The 23890-nt window shown below is 37.2% G+C and overlaps 1 protein-coding gene across 1 annotated transcript in view; it reads left to right on the plus strand.

The window, feature by feature from the left end:
• Positions 1-23890, plus strand: part of CPB1 (carboxypeptidase B1) — a 34097-nt gene that overhangs the window by 4765 nt on the left and 5442 nt on the right. The window contains exons 3-9 of the mRNA XM_045813620.2: positions 2155-2279; positions 10024-10123; positions 10211-10312; positions 11157-11258; positions 14249-14359; positions 14448-14538; positions 15424-15626. Of these exons, the coding sequence (XP_045669576.1) occupies positions 2155-2279; positions 10024-10123; positions 10211-10312; positions 11157-11258; positions 14249-14359; positions 14448-14538; positions 15424-15626 (834 nt within the window). The remainder of the gene's footprint in view (positions 1-2154; positions 2280-10023; positions 10124-10210; positions 10313-11156; positions 11259-14248; positions 14360-14447; positions 14539-15423; positions 15627-23890) is intronic.

Genomic DNA, 23890 nt, shown 5'->3' on the forward strand with positions numbered 1-23890 from the left:
TGCTCTAAGTGAAAAGCTAGCATCTTAATATAGATTCTTTGAAGCAAAATCCTAGACAAAGATTTGAGGGCAAAGATTTTGTTTGGGAAGTACAAGGAACACTAGTAGAGAAGTGAGGAGTGATGTAGAGAAGGGAAGGCAGCCAACAAAAGGGACACTATTAAGACAACTACCACAGAGCATGACTAGAGCTTAATCCTACAGAGAACTCTAGGAAAGCATGCAAATCACACACCTTAGAATTATCCCACCTGAGAAATGAGGGAACTGGAGTATTTAGACATCCACTTTCCGGGCTCACTGTTGAGCACTTCTCTGGAAAGAGTTTTCTTTGCCACCTCCTGCCTGCTGCAAGCTGTCAGCTTGGCTTTTTCCAGTTCTAGGGGAAAGAACTTTCAAACACAGAGATGCAGATCTTGGCAATGGGGAGTCCCCTGAGTACACTGAAAGGTCCCAGCATTATGTATGGGTGGGGCACTGTCAAGTTGCCTACAGATGCTTGGAGGACTTTGTGTGCTTTACCAATTCTAAACCTCTGTGTCTATAATAAAGATACACATCCCTGTCCCATCCCACCTTGGAATGAAAAGCATTTATTAGAAACACAAATTCAGAGTTAACTTTTAAAAATATGCTCTCTCCCATAATGTGCTTATCTTCAGTGTCCTTCTCTTTACAAAGTTGGCTAACATCAACAGCCCCTCGCTTTCTCTGCTCTTATCACGGCATGTCTTTATACTTCCCCCCATCTTTTAACCTTTCATCTTTATCCTCTCATCTTTGACTCACTAGATCACATTGTGTAGCCAATCCTTATCAAATCATCGATACTGTCTCCTTTCAACACCTTAGCGACAACCACACTCACATTTTTCTTCTGGAATCTCTTCTGATTATATTGTCCCAATGTCCCTGCCTCCTACTGCCCTGACATTACCTATGGCCCTGACTCATGACTCAGCACCCATTAGACATCTACAGTGGTCTGAAGATTACCAGGACAGGATATAGGTTATTGGATTCTCCACAGTCAAGTGTATCTGAAATTAAGTCATCTTAATATCTTACCTAATTAGCTTCTATTAAATGACCTCTAAGTCTTGCCTAAACTCCCTTCTAAGTTTCCAAGCAATAGTCCTAACTATCACCTGTCACACCTCCAGCCTGAGACTAGCTCATAAACACCTACACAGGGATTGGGTGAGACACAGGGGCAGAGAAAGACCCACTGTCAGGCTCACCTCAAGCTTGTAGGACTTTCCTCTGCTCAAGGAAGAAACAAGAAAACAGAAACCTAAGAGAGACAACACATCCTTGGTTAATGTTTTTCCATGGAAAAGGAGATTTGAAACCACACATCCACAAAGAAAAACGTTAGAATTATCAAATATGTTACTGTTATTTTTGTGCATAATTTTCTCCAAAATCTCCTCTATAAGGATAGAAGCTGTTTCATTTGCTCACTAGTGTATTCCCAGTTTCAGGCATAAAGCCTAGCACATAGTAGGTCCTTAATAACAGCTGATGAATAACTGAACAAATGAAAATGTCTGGATCTTTGAGAGCATTTTGTTTCTGTCCATGATACCAAGATGACCACTGGGGTAGGGTGCATTTTCCTTTCCAACATATCATCCACAGGTCAGTGATATAGATCCTGGTTCTGCACATTACTGTGAATGCTGAGTTCCAAGTACAAATTAATAAAATAAATCAATTAAAAAGTAAAAAGCAAAGCTCAATTTCTCTCAACCAAGTTTTGTGGCTCTAGTTAATTCATCATCATTCATTCAGCACATTTATCCATTACCACAAACACTGCTATCACAATAAGCAATTGCTCCAGAAAATCAATCAATAAAAAAAGAACCATTATAGAATACTGCAATTAACTAGCATTATGGGAAATAATTATATGTTCTTCATGCTTGATGATAATCAATTAAGGCCATGTATGTTTGTGTAAACATTTTTTTGACATCTAACTGCTTGGTCCCAACTCTTGTTCACTCAAAGGAGACATTTTTAAGAGATTTCATGGATAATTTGAGTTTGAAAATAACTCAATGGAGTAGAGTAATAGTGTGCTTGCTGACGATAATTCACCCATTGAATTATAGGTATCAAATACAATATATCTTACTCCTTATTCAGATTGACTTCTGGAAACCAGATTCTGTCACACAAATCAAACCTCACAGTACAGTTGACTTCCGTGTTAAAGCAGAAGATATTTTCACTGTGGAAGATTTTCTGGAGCGGAATGAACTACAATATGAGTAAGTTTATGTTTTACAGCTATTAAAACTCTCTTCCACGTATGCCCTCATCTGAGCCTCTGAATAACCCTGGGAAAGTAAAATTAAGAGCAAGACCATGGCTTCCCTAAAGCCCCACAAATAGGTCATGGCAAAACTGGCCCTAGATTCCAAATCTTAAGACTTTAAGCCTGGTAGATATTTTGTTTAGTTCTTACTCCAATTGAAAAAATGGTTTTGACTCTTGAACCCCAATTCAGCAAGATATCTGACCTGCTACTGGTTTACAAATGATATATACACTACAGGCAAAACCAATGAACACTCTGTTACCAGCTAGACACAGTTTTAGTCCCAAATCATATCAAGTCTTCTTTCCAAGTTAGCAGCCAGACCAATTATGAGCTATAATGACTCCTCATGCTCCTAATTTTTTCTGTGCACACACCAGACTCAATCAATATTTATTTCAACTTAACCAATTATTCATATATTTTATCATTTGAGTTTTCTTCATCATGATAAGTGCAGTCTTTAATCCCCACCCCCTATATCCCCCACGCCCCCAACTACCTTCCCTCTGGTAACCATCAGTTTGTTCTCTATAGTTAAGAGTCTCTTTTTTGGTTTGTCTCTCTCTCTCTCTGTCTGTCTTTTTTCCTTTGTTTTTTTGTTTTGTTTCTTAAATTCCACATATGGTATTTGTCTTTGACTGACTTATTTTGCTTAGCATTATACTCTCAAGCTCTATCCATGCTGTTGCAAATGGCAAGCTTTCATTCTTTTTAGTGGCTGAGTAATAGTCCACTATATATATATATGTCACATCTTCTATATCAATTCATCTATCAATGGACACTTGAGATGCTTCCATAATCTGGCTATTTTAAATAATGTGCAATAAACGTAGAGGTACATGTATCCCTTTGAACTAGTATTTTTGTATTTGGGGGGTAAATACCCAGTAGTGTGATTCCTGGATCATAGAGTAGTTCTATTTTTAAACTTTTGAGGAACCTCCATACTGTTTTCCACAATGGCTGCACCAATTTGCATTCTCGCCAACAGTATAAGTGGGTTCCTTTTTCTCCACATCCTCGCCAACACTTATTGTTTCTTATGTTTTTTATTTTAGCCATTCTGATAGATGTGAGGTGGTATCTCAGTGCAGTTTTGACTTCATTTCCCTGATGATGAGTGATGTTGAGCACTTTTTCATGTGTCTGTTGTCCATCTAGATATCTTCTTTGGAGAAATATCTGTTCACGTCTTCTGCCCATCTTTTAACTGGATTATTTGCTTTTTCAGTATTCAGTTGTATCAGAGTTCTTTATATATTTGGGATACTAACCCTTTATCAGATATGTCATTTGCAAATATCTTCTCCCATTCCACAGGCTGCCTTTTTAGTTTTGATTATTTCCTTCACTGTGCAGAAACTTTTGACTTTGATATAGTCCCAATAGTTTATTTTTGTTTTTATTTCCCTTGCCTCAGGAGACATAGCTAGAGAAATGTTGCTACAGCTGATGTCAGAGAGATTACTGCCTATGCTCTCTTCAAGGATTTTTATGCTTTTGGATCTCACACTAGATTTTCGTGTATAGTGAAAGAAAGTGATCCAGTTTCATTCTTTTGAGGTAGCTGTCCAGTTTTCTCAATACCATTTGTTGAAGAGACTGTCTTTTTCCCATTGTATATCCATTCCTCTTTTGTCAAAGATTAATAGACCATATAATTGTGGGTTTATTTCTAGGTTTTCTGTTATAATCCATTGATCAATGTGTCTATTTTTATGCCAGTACCATACTGTTTTAATTACTACTGCTTTGTAATATAACTTGAAATTTGGAATTGTTATACCTCCAGTTTTGTTTTTCTTCCTCATATCCTTTAGATTAAGGACAAGATTAGGGTCAGACTGAATGGTTCTTCTGTCCTTTTACCCCCCACGGCCCCACCACTATTTCTAATGGTAAAAGTCATGGAGGGAAGGACTAAAAGAAAGGAAAGTGATTCCCCAAAGGCCTAGAACAGAGTTGGCTAAGCTGATCACCCCATGTCTCCTCTCCCCAAATACCACACTGGTCCATGTAAGCCTTTTCAGATGAGAATGTCTTCCTAAGTAGAAGCAGTTGTCCGTTGTTGATCAAACAAATAGATAGTAAGTGCCTACTTACTATATATCAAGCACCAAAAAGGACAGATATGGCCCCACTTCCTTCAAAGGAAAATAGACTTTAAACATAGAATTGCAAAATTGTGTAATAGATGTCAGGAAGAGTAAAGAACTAGAGACATAGGGGAATTGACCAGCTCTAGGCTATCAGGGAAGGCCACCAGAAGAAATGAGGCTTCAGCTGAGAACTTAAAGATGAGCCAGAGTTAGTCAAAGAAAAGAAAAAAATCATACTCTAGGCAGAGACCAGACTATACGGTAAGCTTAGAACTGAGAGAGACCATGTTAACCTGGAGGCATTTGCCCTAGAGGGAAGAAAGAAATGAGGTCTTTCATCCAAAACAGAATTGTTCCTCCAGGGAGTGGATCAGTAAGAAGCAAAGAGGCAGTGTCAAGCTCCGCTCCTGAACATTCAAATGTTTATCCAACAACACCCCACCACAAGCTCAAGCCTTCGTTATATTTTGAGTAAATGTAACTCAAAAATTTTTAACAGAAATTTTCTCGTTTTTTACGTCTTAAAAATATCGAATAGTATTTATGCTAGTGAAGATGTCAGAATTGTTACCTATAACGTCTGTACCTCATCAGGAGAAGTGGTAAAACATACCACAACAAGTAAATGCTCTAGAAAAATAACAGACCAGATTCAAATCCTGACTGCAACTTCCTGAATGTATGACCTTAGATAATTTGCTTAATTTTTCTGAACTTCAGTTTCCTTATCCATAATATGAGGATATAATGCCTCTCTCAAAGGACTGTGAAGATGAACTAAAACAATATGTACATACATTGCAACTGATATTACTATTGCTGTGGTTTACTACTGTACAAAGAGGAAAATGATACATTTTTTAAAGGTCAACAGAAACTGTTTTGTTTAACCCCATTATCATGCTTCATATAGCTTAGCGATCTGCTTCTGCCTGAGGGAAGTGTCAAAACGTGACCTTAAGGATTGACTGTCTTTTTAAAACAAAGATATAACACAGTTAATTTTCAAAATTTGATTACGATTCATGTCTGTGACTTTTTGCTCTTCTTATTACACTAGGAAGAACTGCTAAAACCCCAGCCTCTAGGAGCCTTCAGTAATATATTTTTAAATGACAGTTTCTTTATAATTCTTTCAGAAAAACAAAAGGAAGATCAGAGACCATAAGCTAACCCTAGCTACCTGAATGATGTCCTAATTCTACCTATATCACAAAGTAGTAAAATGGCTTCTAATCACATATCAATCTCCCTTTACCGGGTGGAAAATTCACATCCTTTTTTGGTGCATAAACTTTCTGGGAATTGGGTATGAATGCTGTCTCATCTAGAACATAGGATATTCCCCGAGAGCTAGGCTCTTATTAATTTTTGCTTCTCTGTTTGCTGCTTAGCACACTTGTAGCATACAATTTTCTAAGTATTAAATAATAATAAGTCCCTAGAAATCCTGGAGAAACACACCAGCAATATCCTTGCTGGGGCTGTAAGCAGTCCCTGTGCATCCCATATGACCTCATATGGTAACTAATTTGTATTTAGACAGTTTCCTGCCGGCAAGAATTTGTAGTTGTGTTTATATCCAACAGGAACCATCTACTGCACAAGTTCCACCAAAATAGCTTTGCAGATTTTTCCATGGTTCCATCCCTCTTCACCAAGACTTGTATCACTTTGGCAGCTGTAACCAGTTTCTGAGTTACCATGGGAAAAAATTCAGAATGTGTGCACCAAGAAAAATAACTGTATTTTTATGCTTATGCTGCACCCTTAGGTACAGAAAGACTAAGAACTGGATGGTACAAATCTCCAACTTACTGTTCTGAAGCCGTTGACAGACCTTTTGATGGGCAGGCTTTCATCGAACACCTTCCTACAAGTTACAGGAAGGTTGTCTTTGCCCTATGCAATCCAGGGAGAGACCGATTGTTACTAACTTCCTATAACCTTATTTTTCTGTGAATTTCAGATTAAGACAGGAATGTGTCCTTGGATAGCAAGGGGTACATACCAGTGTTCTTCAACAGAATGGGCATGTAGTAGAGAAACTAACCAAATTCTCCTTTTTCAAGAATCTATAAGGGAGAGAAAAGTGAGTCATGCCTCTACTTCTCAGACATTCTGTTCCTTGTTTTGTTGGGAGTCCCTGTTATCTAATTTGCCTGCATATTTATAAAAAAGAAGTTGGATAGCACTATAAAAGGAACATATAAAAGTATAAAATAGTGTACATGCCTCTGTATGTTGGAGCTGTAATGCAGTCCCTATTACATTAAGAGGCATTGTTTTAATCTCCTAGAATAGAAGCTCATTATTTAGTAATAATATTTGTATTATAGCTAAAGTAGTGCTTTGTCCTAAATCTAATAAAATCAAATAATCACAAGGCTGGAAAGGATAATTTGAGGTCAATCCCCCCGCCTTCAGACAAAAGTCAGCACCACATTTCAACCTCATTCTGACGTTCTTTTGCAACTTACTAGAGGCTACTTTTACTCCTGGCTGTCATCTTAAATTTAACAGGGTTTTGTTTGTTTGTTTGCTTCTTTGTCCTAATTATTGATGTAAAGGTTTAATAGTTAACATAGTAATAACTCTAACAGAATGCCTCATCTGACTATCAAACAAAACACTAATACCTACAAAGTCACTAATTCTCCTAAATAATGTGAATTTGAGGATTAGGTGCAGAGAAAGGATAGCAATATGCTATGGAAGGTCTATTGCCCCCTCTACTCAGAGCTGGTTCCTGATAGATCAGAGCTGGCCATGGTTATGGTCTTAGATACAGCTGCCTATGGAAGATCTTGAGATTGTGGAATGCCTGGGAGCATTTAAGTGATGATTTCTTTTCTCTGGGCATCCACTAACAAGCCATGTGACCAAGATGATATTGTACTCACTGACAATGAAAAATCTTGTTAAAGTGAAAGTAGATGTCATTTACCATTTCCTCTTGGAGTTTTAGTTTTGCCATTCAACCAGAAAAGTTCACCCTTGTTACACAGGATTTGTTCTTCCAAACTGATGATTTGGGAATATAGCTGTTTTCTTTAAGATTTTGGCCAGTCGATTTTTTTTGTTAAGGTTTTTGTTTTGCTTGTTTTGCTTTGATTTTTGTTTTTTGTTTTTAGTTTTTATAAATGTTATATTTGAAAATCATTTTCCTAAACTATCTAGTTTAGGTGTTTCCTGGAGTTTATGAAGTTTATGGTAACCAGCAACTTCAGTTTAAATTTTTTTTTCATAAACCTTGAAAGACAACTATGACCAATGACCAAAGCCTACAGATTTGAGTCAAGTCACTGCATTTTAGAATTGAAAAGAACATATAATGCCAGCTAATCAAATGCCCCATTCTAAAAATTATAAAAGTAAGGCCCAGAGATTAAATGATTTTTCTGAAGCCAATTTACAAGTTAAGCAAAACTCTGACCCCTGACCTTTTGATTCCTAATTCTGGATTTCTTCTACTTCTATCCTATCCCCTAACAATCCAATTTGGGTGTTGGATATAATTATAGCACTTACTATAATCATTGTTATAGTAACAGTGCCTAACTGAAGCAGGCAGAACGGTGGTCCTGCCCAAAATGTCTACATCCAGAACACCTGAATATATCACATTACATGGAAAAGAGGAGTTAGGAATTAAGGTTGCTAAGCAACTGAACTTAAAATAGATTACACTAGATTGTCCAGATAGGTCCAACATGATCACAGGGTCCTTACAAGTGGTGGAGGGAGGCAGAAGAGGGGGTCAAAGTGATGTGGCATGCAAAGGACTCGAGCTGCTGTTGCCGGCTTCAAAGTTAAAAGAGAAGGGCAAAGAGCCAAGGAATGTGAGCAGCCTCTGGCAACTGGAAAGGACAGGGAATCAGATTCTCCCCTAGAGCTTCTAGAAAGAAGCACCTCCCTGCTGACACCTTGATTTTAGCCCAATGAGACCCATGTTGGACTTCTAACCTACAGAACTACAAAATAATAAATTCATATTGTTTTACACCACATTTGCGGTAATTTACAGCAGCCATAAAACCTAATACGCTAACGAAGTACTAATGGCTGCTCAAGGAGAAATTTTCTTTCTACGAGCTAAATTTTTAAATCTTCTCCTTTTCCCTTTTCTTTCTAATACCACCTTAAGACAGTTAAGACCTTAAGACAGTATGTGCCTCTTGCTAGGAAGAAAATATCATTTAGTATTAATTTATTGCATTTTCCATAAACAGACACAAGTTCATTCCCAAGTTAACCAAATGAAGGAGAGACCAGGAGGGAGGTTCAGAGGATGTCCCTGACATACTTCATCAGAATGCCCTTGGGGCAGCCAGAGGAGAAGTAGACTTTTTGATGTGTGGCTGCAATTCTCTGTGTGTCAGATAAAAACATTTCAAGGCTTGACTGTGGATAATAGAAGTTTCTGCAAACTAGTTTCTGTCCATAATATTCACAATGCTGTGATCAAGGACATTAATGTTCATAAAATTTTGTCCTTTTGGAACACATCTTTCACTCAACAGTAGCAAAGACAAATGAAGTCACACGTGTCCACACCTTCTGGCCTGCTTTTATAATAGAAACTTTCACCTGGTTCATTCCCCCTTCTGTTCACTCCCCCCTTTCTTCTTCCCTTTCTTCTCCTACTGATCTTCCTACTTCTTATTTCCATAAATGGGGAATGAACCATGAGAGACTATGGACTCTGGGAAACAAACTGAGGGCATCAGAGGGGAGGTGGGTGGGGGAATGGGATAGACTGGTGACGGGTATTAAGGAGGGCACGTATTGCATGGTGCACTGTGTGTTATACGCAAGTAATGAATCATGGAACTTCACATCAAAAACTAGGCGTGTACTGTATGGTGACTAACATAATAAAAAAATTATTAAAAAAATAATAAAAAAAGAAACTTTCACCTGGACAGTCATTTATAGAAATAAGCAGGCCTCAAAGGTCTGTCACCAATTTTCATACTATCTTGCTTCAGAACAATTCTTTGGTTACTTTAAATCAACCAAAAGACAAGCAAGCAGAAACTAGCTCTTTAAACCCAGCATTTTTTGCCTAATAAATGTTTAGTTATTAATATTTCTGAATTTCCACCTTTCAAGATATTTTTCTCAAAACCTAGAGAAAGGCTCTCAGGTGGCCAACTGTCCCAGTTTACCTGGGACCAACTGGTTCCTGGGACATGGGACATTTAGTGCTAAAACCAGGAAAGTCCTGAGGAAGAAAGTCCACAGATAGGGTTCAAGTGCATAACTTTTGTGTGGCAGCCCAAGGCCCTGTTCCAGAAAGCCCCGGGTACCAGAGGAAATCATTTTCTGAATTTAGGGTCCAAGGACACCTAACTATGTCAAGTTTAGGCTGAGAAAGGTCCTGCCCTGCTTGCACTCTCCAGTGATATATCCACTCTTTGTGATGAGCAGCTCGGGTTGAAGGGCATGAGGAACACTCAGAGGACACATGTGACTCCGTGGAGAAAGTATTGCATAATTTACTAAAGCAGTGACTCTGGTTTTTTGCATATGTTCACTGGGAAATACTCTAATGTTCACAGGAGCACCTCCTTTGGTTTATTGCAGGGTATTGATAAGCAACCTGAGATCTGTGCTGGAAGGTCAGTTTGACAGCCAGGTCCGTGCAACTGGACACAGTTATGAGAAGTACAACACATGGGAAACGGTATGATGTGCAAATGATTTAGACAGACATTGCTGTGGGAATTGAACTAAGAATGGCACATTAATCTACAAATGGTTGCATTGGTAGATAGAGGCTTGGACTCAACAAGTCACCAGTGAGAATCCAGACCTCATCTCTCGCAGAACCATTGGAACCACATTTGAAGGACGCGCTATGTACCTCCTCAAGGTAATCATTTTTACCCATGACCTTGCCATGTCTGAAGGCTTTAAATCAATGAATTCTAACACATTAACATCTGTTTCACAGACATGCTTATCCCAAACATTGTTATAACTCTTTCCCTGCCTATATGCCCCAGGGAGTCAAACAGATTCCCCAGCTTCTTTTATCATATGTGGATTTTTAAATCATTATTTTGATTTATTCAAAAGGAAAATGCAATAAAATAAGAGAAGTCCTATAAATTTACCCACATTCCTGTAAGCAATGTAAATGATCACCTACCTTGATGAAATTCTTCTCTCCCAGATGTTGTTTGCAAATCCATTTGCTAAAGAGGTTCATAAACTTCATGTCTATCAGACAACATTACAGAGCGTATCAACGATTTGTTTCTGTCGTCCTCTAATGCCATTTTTGTCATGTAATTCTAATGAAGAAAATAAAAAGACAAGGAGTAAGTGAGAGAGAAGGAAAAATTCTTACAAGATTAGCAACAATCATGATTACTTCTAATTACTCATCCAGTTGTCTTGGTCATGTCACCTAATAATAGCAGCTGAAAATAACCTCCACGTGAGTACAATTAAGCAGGGTAATCAGCATCTTCTGAAAATATGAGCTTGTCAAGCTTAATAAAAATAATAAACAGCCATGTAAGCCTTCAGCTCAAACATTGTGTCTAGAGGCAAGAACATACTGTGCTAGTATTATGTTTTAATTTAATCATGGGATATATCTCTTGCTGCTGTCAAGTTTCACCTGTTGAATCCAAAGCCCAGACGGGTAGTGAATGTTAACCCCTGACTGTGATGAATCACAATTTCCCTTTTCCTTTTGTTTGCAATAGGTTGGCAAAGCTGGACCAAATAAGCCTGCCATTTTCATGGACTGTGGTTTCCATGCCAGAGAATGGATTTCCCCCGCATTTTGCCAATGGTTTGTGAGAGAGGTTAGTATGTAGAATCATTTTTGGCCGAGGGAAGTAGAAAGTATTTTGTGTATTTAAATCAATTTCTTATAATCCAGCTATAATAAAAGAGAATAAAAACACAGAAAAACCTCACAATTCCAAGTTCCCATTTTTGGGCATTAGTTTCAACTTTCACCAAGAGACCTTTCTAAGGTAAGACTTTAAAACAGTTACCAAATTGTATTTATTTATATTTAACTCATTTGAACTTTCTCACCCACCTTCGGTGGAAAGACTAACCAGTATTATAGTAGATATGTTATTTAAAAGTTAAAGATTATGGATAAGCCACCAGCTTGATCATTATCTCCTGAACAATAATCATTGTATACTTCAGAAAAAAAAAACAATACATAGCAGTCCCTACTGTAAATGATACTGTTTGTCATTCCTTATAGGTCTAATGATAAGATATATATGAAAGCCCTTTAACTGAAGTTTTTAAAAATCCATGAGCCCATATTGATATAGATACATTATTCAATAAATAAATAAAAGGGAGAGAAGGAACATCTCTTTCTTAAAGAAGAATTACAACTAATGGATGTACAAAGAATGAACAAACTAGAAAATTATCATTAGAACACCACAGTAATAATCATTCATGAAAGCCTATGTGTGTATGCAAAAATTAGTAAAAGTTTAAAGACAAATAGAATATTTGCAGTCTCAAAGTATCCCCATTCCCCCCCCCCCAATATATGTTATTACGTTACAAAGGCAAAGTTTACCGTGGAGAAACTTAGCAGAAACTACTTAACCAAGTGATCAAGGTTAACATCACCCATAACATCACCAGCATTAAGACATAATCAGTATCATATACCCCCTGATACTATGTACTGAAAAGACACATCATCTGTAGGGTATTCTTCCTCAAAATTCATAACCTTCCTCTAATCAAAATATATATAGAGAGAGAGAGAGACAAACCCAATATATATATAGAGAGAGAGAAACCCAAATTGAGGGACCTTCTGCAAAGTAACCAGATCAGTACTCTTCAACTGTGTCAAAGTCACAAGAGGCAAGGACAGACTGAGGAACTCATAGATAAGAAGAGACTAAGGAGATATGACAACCAGTGCAATGTGGGATTGTATATTGGATCCTAGAACAGAAAAAGGATAACAGTGGAAAAATTGGTGAACTCTAAATAAAACCTACAGTTTAACTTATATTATTGTACCAATGTTAATTCCTTCACTTTGATCATTGTACCACAGTTAAGTAAGACAATAACATTAGGGGAAGCTGAGTGAAGGGTATATGGGAACTCCTTGAATTTGCAACTCTTCTCTAAGTCTAAAATTACTTCAAAATTAGAAGTTTAAAATACTGAAGTGCTTTTAAAATTAAGAAAATTATTATATACAATATACTATCTTTTGTGTGAAACACTTCTGTATCTATTTGTGATGGTTTTGGTTTCTAGACATGTTATGTATCCAATTAGAACCATTTAACTTCTCATAGTCCATAGTCTCTCATGTTTCATTCCCCCTTCTGAACTGAGGGCCTCAAAGGGGAGGGGGGTGGGGGAATGGGATAGACCGGTGATGGGTAGTAAGGAGGGCACGTATTGCATGGTGCACTGGGTGTTATACGCAACTAATGAATCATCAAACTTTACATCGGAAACCAGGGATGTACTGTATGGTGACTAACATAATATAATAAAAAATCATTAAAAAAAAAGAACCATTTAACTTCAATGGATATCTCACCATCTGCCCTCTAGAAGGAAAAAACTTTTATCACTACTTCGGTTATCTCCAAGATTAGAACGTGGTTCTATGGCTCCTTCAGCCTAAAAATCACTTATTTCATCATGTGTTATTGTAATAAATACACATGTATAGAGTCACAAAAAGTATAAAAAAAACTATTAATATATAGAAGCCTTAAATATTTTAAAGTCTATTCAAGAAAGCCTAGGAAAGAGTTGAATTTAAGTTTAATATGATCCTGGGGCTGAGGAACAATGACTAAGAGAACATAATAAATGAGTATGAAGTCCTTCATTCATGGAGAAATGTCCACATTACTTAGCAGGGAGAACTAGTCTCCTTACAGGATTCCCTACTCAGTATAGAGGAGTAAGAAGGATACTTTCATCATTATGCAGCCTGGAGCCTAGGTGACAGCCATCCAGAATCCATCAGTGTGAGCTCACTTCATAATGGGAGGCTTTCTCATTCTTCTTCCTTACTGGACACTCTCTCTAGTGAGACCATCTACAGGAGGTTTCACAAAACTTAAATAAGTTTCTAGATTATATTAGAAACATGCACAGCCATCCATAGACATTCCTTACTTACTAAGAATAGGTCTTACCCTCATATCCTACTCACTTTGAAAAAAAAATTAAATTAAATTAAATTAAATCTTTACACTTATTGCAAAATAAGTGAATATATGTATGTTTCTTAAAAGTCTATAATTTTATTAAATCTTTGTTAATCTTTAAAGTAAAAAGTCAAATAGTTATGTGAGTTATATATGGATATAAAAGAATATCCTGGAAACAGAGAAGAATTAAAAACAACTATTTTAGGGGCGCCTGGGTGGCTCAGTTGTTAAGAGTCTGCCTTTGGCTCAGGGCGTGATCCCAGCGTTCTGGGATCGAGCCCTGCATCAGGCTCCTCCACTGGGAGCCTGCTTCTTCTTCTCCCACTCCCCCTGCTTGTGTTCCCTCTCTCACTGGCTGTCTCTCTCTCTGCTAAATAAATAAATAAAATCTTCTTTAAAAAATTAAAAAATAATAATAAAAATAAAAATAAAAACAACTATTTTAACCAAAACTATGGGTAATATTTTGCTAACTGCCTTTTAAATATTAATAATGTCTACCTCAATAGGGGACATGGCTTTCATTACCAAAGTCAATATTCATCCAGTCTATGTAAATTTTAGTAGCATCACACATTTCATACTTCCATGAAATTCTCTTCCTAATTCATACATAGGCTATTCGCACCTATGGACATGAGATCCACATGACAGAACTTCTCGACGAGTTAGACTTTTATGTCTTGCCTGTGGTCAATATCGACGGCTACATCTACACCTGGACCAAGGTATATGAACCAATACTGAGAGGGCCTGATGAAATTTAAACCAACCCACCTTTTATTATACTTGGCTAACCACATAATCCACTTTCAGAACCGAATGTGGAGAAAGACCCGCTCCACCCAGGCTGGAACTACCTGCATTGGCACAGACCCCAACAGAAATTTTGATGCTGGTTGGTGCCGTAAGTATCTGACTGACCATTTTGCAAGCGTCTGTTGGAAAGCACAGGAGGAAAAATAACACAGGAAAACACAACAGTGTCTAAAATAAGAAAAAATGTAAAGTTTTATATTTTAGAATTCTAACTTTCTGAAAGCACAGACAATAAACAGTTTATTTATTCACTCAAAAAAAAGTATTGTGTGCTCTATTATGTTCCCAGCTGTGTTAGGTGCTAGAAACATAAGACTGAGCAATCCAGACATAATCCTACTACATCGAAATGTATAATCTAGAGGACACAGTCATTGAAGAATTATTTAAATGAAACTGTGATATAATCCTAATTTTGTAATTTAACTTTCAGAAAATGATTACAGTAGTAAGGAAATTTCTCATGGATATTAGTTTGTCCCCTACTTATTAATTTTTTCAGACTATATTGATCTCATTGTATATTACTACACAGGGACACACTGATGATTTCACATGCAACTTTTTTTTTTTTTAAGATTTTATTTATTTATTCGACAGAGATAGAGACAGCCAGAGAGAGAGGGAACATAAGCAGGGGGAGTGGGAGAGGAAGAAGCAGGCTCACAGTGGAAGAGCCTGATGTGGGGCTCGATCCCATAACACCGGGATCACGCCCTGAGCCGAAGGCAGACGCTTAACCGCTGTGCCACCCAGGCGCCCCTCACATGCTACTTTTACCCCATTAGCTTAAAAACATACCACCCTAATCTTGTGACTAAATGCATGCATGCTTTATAATATATACATACATACATTATCACAAGGACTCCTGTGAAAACAGCTTATTTTTAACTTTCTAATTTGAAAGTTTGAAACATGCCTTGTGATAACTTCAGTAGGTGACCATTCCATTAAAAACCTGTTTTTCTAGAAATCGGAGCTTCTCGAAGCCCCTGTGATGAAACTTACTGTGGACCTGCTGCAGAGTCCGAAAGAGAGACCAAGGCCCTGGCTAATTTCATCCGCAGCAACCTCTCTTCCATCAAAGCATATCTGACAATCCACTCATACTCCCAAATGATGCTCTACCCTTATTCCTATGATTATAAACTCCCAGAGAACAATGCTGAGTTGGTAAGTAGTCATGGTAGTAAGTATGGTATTTCACTGTTGAGATTTTTAAAATCCTATTCCTGAGTAAAAATTATAAGAACAATTTCTAATGATTCCATTATTAATTTTTGATAGTAGAAGCAAAAAAAAAAAAAACTTACTACAGATTTGCAAGGAATCTGGAATTGGCTAGATAAATTAGCTAAAAGAGATAGGATTTTGATACAGGAAACAGTTCCCAACATGTTAAACCGGTTTAGTCATTGGTACAATTGGACAATTTAGACATGTGGTACATGTCATTTCAAAATGTGGTACATGTGGTATTGCCATTTCAAAATGACAATAGGTACACTTATTCCTGCTTCACCACAATACTAACTCACGTGATGATTTCAGATGCCTCTGGGATCAACAAAGTAGCTTCGTCTCACACACATTAAGAAAGTCAATTTTGTCAAGTTGCCTTGAGCTGGATTTGACATAGGCAGAAGCATGGCAGGTGTCACTAGGAATCTGGGACATTTGGTTGATACTGGGTTAAGTGATAAGATCTTAAAATTGCTTATTTCACAATTTGATTAGGTGAGACACAGAAATAAAGCAATCAATGAACAAATGATATGAATGGGTCCTTACTAGATACAGGAAACAATGCAAAAAAAATTTAAGAATCCATGACTCAAAAGATTAGCAATCTTGTTAGAAAATCACGGTATAACCACATGAAAAGTTAAGTAAAATAAGAGTTTTATAACATTCACATTAACAAACATCACATATCAATTCATAATTTTTTTAAATCAGTAGGTTTGAACACTTCGAACAATATTTTTTTCCTAATTTATGAAACATCTGGCTGCCAGAAGTTCGGATCGGTGATCTAAAAGAACAAGTGTAAGATTTGAAGCATTTGAGTTATGCCCAAAAAAAAAAAAAAAAGTGTTCCACTTAGACAATGACATAGATATTTGGCTTACCTAAATGCATAAATTTGAAGACCCAGTAACTTTAACAACTGGAAATTGTTGTTTGTATTTTCAGTCTTTCAGGGACCAAATAAAACGTGTAATGCTATAAATATTTTGTGAAGAGCAAAACAGAAAAATGACTCAGCCTCTTAGAAAATTGATAGCTAATAGTTGGCCAGGTCCTTCTCATTTAAAAAAAAAATGCTATTTTTTCATAAAGCTTCCCATTTTCCTTATCCAGAGCCAAAAAAACAATGGAAAACATCATTAGTTGGAACCTTTAACTATTTCAGTTTTCCAATTATGCTCCATCTGTTGAATGTTCCCAGTGGGTGCTCACAGTCCTGCTATCCCAGAGATGGGTGTGGTCAGCTCCTCATTTCAATCCCTGATTTCAGTCCCAGAGGAGAGAAGGTGGAGCTACACTGTTTGCTTTATTCATGTGAATATGTTTAAATTGTACCACATCAGAAAAGAAAAAGACAGAGCCATAATAACTAAGCACTAAGGAGTTAAAAAGTAAAATATTAAAACTAAAATTATAAACCATATTAAGTGTAACAATAATATATCCAGTTTGTTTAATATAACTAGCTTTAAACATGAATTCTAGAAGACAAATGCTAACAGAAAAAAAGTGTTCTCTGGAAATGAGCTGCTTCACAAAGTTTCAGTACCTTTTCCTATTTGGGGAATAAGTTAATTCTAATTAACAAAGAAGTGGAATAAACAGAATTATATCACAATAAAATATTCATAATCTATTCTCAACAAAAGCACAAACCATAAAATAATCTTATCTTGGATGTTTAATTTTATATTCACAAAACTAATAAATTCAAGAAATACATGCTACTTCTTATCCTTTCCAAGCATGATAAGATAGGTGGCTAAACTACAAAATTTAATTGCACTTATATCACATTAATTGATTTAAAAGTTACATTAATTTCCAATAATTTTTTTCTATGATTAAGCTTTTGCCTAGCATCTTAAAAGAAATATTTAAATCCCACTAGTGAAATCTAAGGTGAATGTTAATTTGATTAGTTGATTCACTGGGAATCTGAATTTAGTTCAGCACCCCAAAGCAACTTAAATCTTTTGAGTAACTAGAGTTCCTTTCAATCTTTTTCTTATTTTGCATGATTCCAATTCACTTACTTCCTAAACACATTTTGCTAGAACAACTCATAACCGTAGTGTTAATGAGTATGTGTGTGTGTGTGTATGTGTATATATATATATATATATATATATATATATATATATATATATATATATATATAGCCAAAAGAGAATTTGAGTCTCTCATAAAGAAAAATATTGGTTTTTTCATGGTTTTTATTTGTAATGAGAATATTAAGAAAAAAAGTAAAAGTCTCGATCTAGGCATGATAAATGTTCCATCCAAATCAAATGCTTCTATATGAATTTTCAGCTAGAAAATTGTGACCCTGCTGTAGAAAACTAAAGGTAGGAAAAGATTTATAAGATGCATTCTTGGCACACCACATTATGGATAACTCAGAAGTTCTTAAAGTAATGCAAAGTGGGCTTTGTCTTATCCAGAATTCAGCATATAGATATAGATATATTTCTTATTTATCTTTACACTTATAAAACTTTTAAGATTATATTTGTAGCAAAAAAAAATGCTTCAAGGAGACTAAGACTTTAAACTGAAGGAAATTATTCTGTACTTCTATTAGGATTCTCAGCCCAAATTTAGGACATACATAGCAATCTTTGATATCTGAGTCATGATAAAAATGTATGTGGCTTCATTTCTGAAAGATCTTACATGTAGATTGCCTGAAATTATTCATATCATGAGACAACCTTCAGAGGGAAGAAAGGCAGAGATGAGAATGCAAAAGACCAATGAAGTAGAAGAACAGGAGAAGTAATAGCATGGATGACAAAGAAAGCTACCAAAAAATCTATGGCAGATCAGTAAAAAGTATGAAAGATCATAAATATACCTTACATATATAATGCTTTTCAGTTTGCTAACTGCTTTTACACATACTATATTATTTAAAGAAAAAATACAAAGTATACTGTGAGTTTCCAATGGTTTCACACACCTTCCAGTTCCTCAGCATTGACTTCTTCAATATGAAGTTATCACTATCTTCAAAGGAAGTTTTAAGGCCCACAAAAAGAATATACTTTACATTTTCAAAATTCTGAAGGATAATGAAATATTGAATTGTATGATCTCTTTATTGTCAGATAAATGATATATTTCATATGTATATGAAATATACATATATTTCAGGATAATGAAATATTGAATTGTATGATCTCTTTATTGTATCTCCTCTTATCAAGGAGACTTAATTGAAAAGGTTCCCAAACCTATCCATATCTTTGCATTTATTGAGCATGGAAGAAACTCCAAATCTTTGGTCTGCCTTCCCCACCAAAAAAAAGGCCTACATGGCACTGTTAATAATTATTATCATTATTATCATAATACCATTTCTAAGTCCAAAAGCAGGAATGCAGAATAATAGCTGGTCAACTAAGTATCTGGCCCCATTCCCCAGAATGACCAAATTAGAAGCTGATATGCACTCCACAAAGGTGCTGATCCAGGGCACACATCTCACACCACATTTCTACATTAGAAGCACAGAAGCTTACAGCTGGAAATCTTGGAATTTCTCTGGTTCTGCTTTCTCATTTTCCAACTGAAACAATGAAGGCTTGCCTAAGTCAACACAGTAATACAGCCAGCCTTGGGCCTAGACCAGTGGATCCTGAAGAATTTCCTAGACTTCCCCAATTTCCAAAGACACCCACACATATTTGTGTGGCCATGTTCTATGTTGGTACCCCATGTAGCCGTTTTGCAGAACATTCATCAAATAGTTTTTTATCCCACAAATACCTTATTACCTCTGTGCCTGGACATTGCTAAGTATTTGCAGTGGTCAGCTGAGATGCCAAACTTCTAAGGATCCAGTCTTTATGATTCTGGCCCTATGCTCTCTGGGGATATATTCACTAACCAGGAGAAAGATGATAGTCTTTCTGAAAAATTATTAAACTTGACCAAAAGATAAGAATCCATTTCTAAAATCTAATACCTTTCAGTTCAGAGGCACCTATCTCTTAATTAAAATTTGAGTTAATGAGCCACCAAGATAGAAATCCACTGCTCCACCAAGCATGTGAGCATAAAGCAAGACCATGATTAGAGATAAACATAAAAATCAGAGGAAAGAAATGTTGTGATTAGAAGGTGGATAATTGCAGGGCCATGTGCACACCCAATCACAGCTGTCCCCATGTCCCTGCCTAATAACAAGAATAACAAGGCTATAGTCCCGCTGTCAAGCAGGCTACCAGCAGCTAAGGCAGACAGGACCACAAAATATCCACATCACGTATTTTCTCAGAATTTTTAAATTTCACTTATAAAATTTTTTTAAAAATCAGAGGACAACTGCAGAATTTATTTAATTAGAGAAACTGGTTATTGATTTATCACTATACATTTTAAGAGACTTCTTGACCTGTTAAAATTGTCCTACAGAGGCCTGGTCAGAACACAGCTCATCAGACAATTACCAGAAATTTCACTGAGTACCTATTAAGTGCTCAGCATAAACCAGGGTTTAATTATTAAGAATGTAAGATCTTATTGAAATGGTAAGACTCAGGTATCAGAAACCATACAAGAGAAGTACAAAATTCGGAGTTTCAAACTAAGCACAGTAGTAGGAATTTAGGGCAGGAAATGGTAATATGTAATGAGGCTAGTCAGTGAAGGTTATAGAAAGGAGAAATCCCATTTATTCTGGGCCTTGAAGGATGGGCAGGATTTGGGCAACATAGGACAGAAGAGTGCATTTTAGGCAGAGAAAAGAGCCAACACATGTCCAACAACAGCACTGAAAAATGGGGAGGGAAGAAGGATCAACCCATTTCCAGTGTTGCTGTGAAGGAAGAGTGCAAGTGAGGTAATGAGATTACCGAGAGACTTAAATGGCACAATGAGTCCCCGTGTCATAGCAGGCCCTGGAGCTAGTAACCTGGCAAACAGGATTGCCAAGTCAAATACAGGACTCCCAGTTAGATGTGAATTTCAGATAAATAATAAACAATATTTAGTGTGTTTTCCAAATATTGCAGACTTATACTGAAAAAGTATTCACTGTTTATCTGAAATTTACATTTAACTGGATATGCTATATTTTTGGCAAGGTCTGGCAACCCTGCTAGTACAGGGATATTTTAGCAGCACTGACCTAGCAGCAGTCTTTAATAGACACTTGTACTATCATCGGCAAAGAAGACAGGCATTCAGAGCACCTTCAAAACGAGTTGTCTTCCTTTTTAATTTTCTCCAAAATACACTCATGTTCACCATACTTATATCTTTTATCTGATTTCTTTCAAACTAATTTTGCCCCCTCCCCTACATCCTAGGAGACATTTGGCAATGTTGGAGAGACATTTTTGGTTGTTATAACTGTGGGAGTACTACAGGCATCTAGTGGGTAGAGTACAGAGGATGCTGATAAACATTCTACAATGCACAGGACAGCCCCCACAACAAAGAATTCTCCCGCCCACAGATCAAGAGTGCCAAGGCTGAGAAACCCTGCTTTAAGCTAAGATAAGAACAGAGTCACATTCCTGGCTAAAGGCCCCTGGCTTTCACCCTCCTTACAAATAGTTTACAGTGTTCCGCAAATCTGAAGTGCAAGAGATCCAGTACATTCCCATTATACAGCGTTTATTTTCTAATATTTATTTGGAAGAAGTACCACCTCCACACACACACACACACAAATATTCTCTAGACTTTACAACTTCAGCTGACTCACGTTTCACATTTTCCTTGAATTTTAAAGAGTTTAAAAATATGCATGCAGATCAGCCAAAGAAAAAAATTGCTTTACATCAGTGAAAGCATTCCCACACTCCCCAAGGGCTCTGCCAAAATAGGCAGGCCCTGCTCTCCCAAGCCAAGCCTTTCCCTAACTCCTTGCCTTTCTCTAATCTCAGGCTTTGCAACCAGAGCCTGCACTTGTTTACCCTCCTGTTTTTCTCAGAAACATATTTGTTTTTTCAAATCCCAAAGGGTTTCTCCTCAGTGCCTGCTTGTAGGCCTTGCGGGCTTCTCCTCTCGCATCAAAATTATAAAAGTTAAATTCCTCATTGGTCCCTTGGTGTAAGTTACCCATTATCACAGAACAGAAGGAAGGAAACCGCAGTTAAAGATCATTTTGATGCTTCCATTATCACATGTATTCACCCAGAGGAATAATTAAACTCAGAACTTCAAGTTAGAAACAAAGTTCTGGAGAAAATTTCCTTCAAACTGGCTTATACCCCATAGTCAGTTTGGAACTTTTGTTTTCTTGTACCATAATAAGGGACCAGTGGAAGATTAGAAGAGGCAGCCCCCCACCTCCCATGACACTGGCTTGCAATGAGGACCGTGAGCACAGCCATGAGACAAGGGCTTCCTGGTCACATGTTATCGGAAAGGCAGGTCAGTGGAAAAGAACACCCTCGCCCTATTCATCTTACCAGCCCCCTGGAGCTCAGAGCCTGGGAAACATTACACTAGTTGGTCTTTTGTCTCTTGGGCTTTGAGTTAGATGTGACATTTTAGACTCTCTCTGTCTTTTGCTCTATGACCAAGGCCTCTTTTTAAGAAAACAGGTGACAAAAGAGAACATGCATAAGACATGGTAGGAAACTCATATCTAAGGATTAATAAAGGCTGGCCATGTTTGGCCTTGACTGAAAGCAAAGTTTTCTCTGAGGCTGATTTATATTTAGCTTCCTTCTGTTCTTTACAATTGGTAAAACCAGCTCCAGCAACACTTCTTTTGAAGTATTCGAAGGCCACAAGGAGAAGTGAAAAAGAGCACAGGATTTAAAGCAAGAAGAACCTAGCTCAAGTCAGCCACTTATGGGGCTGCATGCCCTTGGGAAAGTTCTTTTATCCTCTCTGAGTTTCAGTTCTTTTATCCGTAAAATGGGGATAAAAATATCTAGCTCTTATCAAGAGCTCTTTGTAAAGTCTAAGGTTTTATGTAAATGTTAGTTCTTATTTTGAACCCATTGAGCAAGGATGTAAGATGTCCCTCAAATGACAGGTTGTATAGAAGTGTCTTTAATTGGAGTTTCAAGATGTGGATCAGGCTTTCTGATGTGCTATTGCTTCTGCAGGTCTTTCGTCAGCTGTCTTAGTCCCTTTTTACAGAAATGTACAAGGGAAAGGAGTTACCACTCTAACATTTTAGCAAATGCAGGAATTATCTCTCTTTTACCATTCCTGGCTGGGGTCAGTCACCCATCTTGGTTGGAACATTCCCACTGAGCGTGCTGCCCCACGTGGCATTCCATTCTGCGAGAAAATTCTATGCCGATGAAATGTGGACAGATAGTGTTGGAAAGATAAATGAGTAACATTTGTGAAAGTATTTGAACTCTTCAAAAGAAAAGACCCACACTGATTCCAGGGATTTTTGTTAAGATCATTGGAATTTAAAATATGATATTTTGGTCAATTAATCTCTGTTCTGATTTTTTTGTCTCTTGGCCTCAGAGGGGCAGAGGGAAAGGGTCTACAGACTTCATTTTAAAAAAAAAACTAATGGAAATAAGTAAAATGCACAGCAGAAGTCATTGTGTAAATGTGGCAACCCAGCAACCATCACTACATGGTACCACCACCCTCCCCACAAACATCCCCCATCTCCATTCACAGATGTCACAGCCTTTGCAGAGCTCAGCGTCCTGCACACCCAGCCAAATCAGGCCCATCTGTAATGCACCAGTCCTAGGATAAGACTCAATCAACCAACCATATGCTAGATGCTATACAATCTATTGAGTATACAAATAAATAGCCAAGAATCCCTTCCCACAAGGAGCTTGCCTGGGAGGCAAATAAATGCAAAAACAACTGATTACAGAACAGAGTAACAGGAACTCTGACAGTGATTTTAGCCTTCACAAAAGAGGGGGGATCGATGCTCCCTATGAGATTTAGGGGCAGCTTCACAAAGAAGGTGACACTAAAACTGAATCTGGAAGAACAACAGTAATTCTCCAAGTGAACAAAGACAAGAAGACGATTCCAACAAAGGGAGAAGGATACCCAAAGCAAGGGAGGTAAGGAGGGGCAGGAACAGGTGTATACGGAAGAAGTTCAGGGAAACCTAGCTCAGAAGGAACAGGGAATGCACAGCAAGTGAGGGAGACTGAAAGAGAAGGGAGGGGCTAGCTCACACCCTTGACGCCAAGAAAGGAAGCTGGACTTCATGAGAAGGTGAGATA

This window comes from Ursus americanus, chromosome 20 (assembly GCF_024610735.1).
Source record: "Ursus americanus isolate L20-20 chromosome 20, mUrsAme1.1.p, whole genome shotgun sequence".
Taxonomy (NCBI): Eukaryota; Metazoa; Chordata; class Mammalia; order Carnivora; family Ursidae; genus Ursus; species Ursus americanus.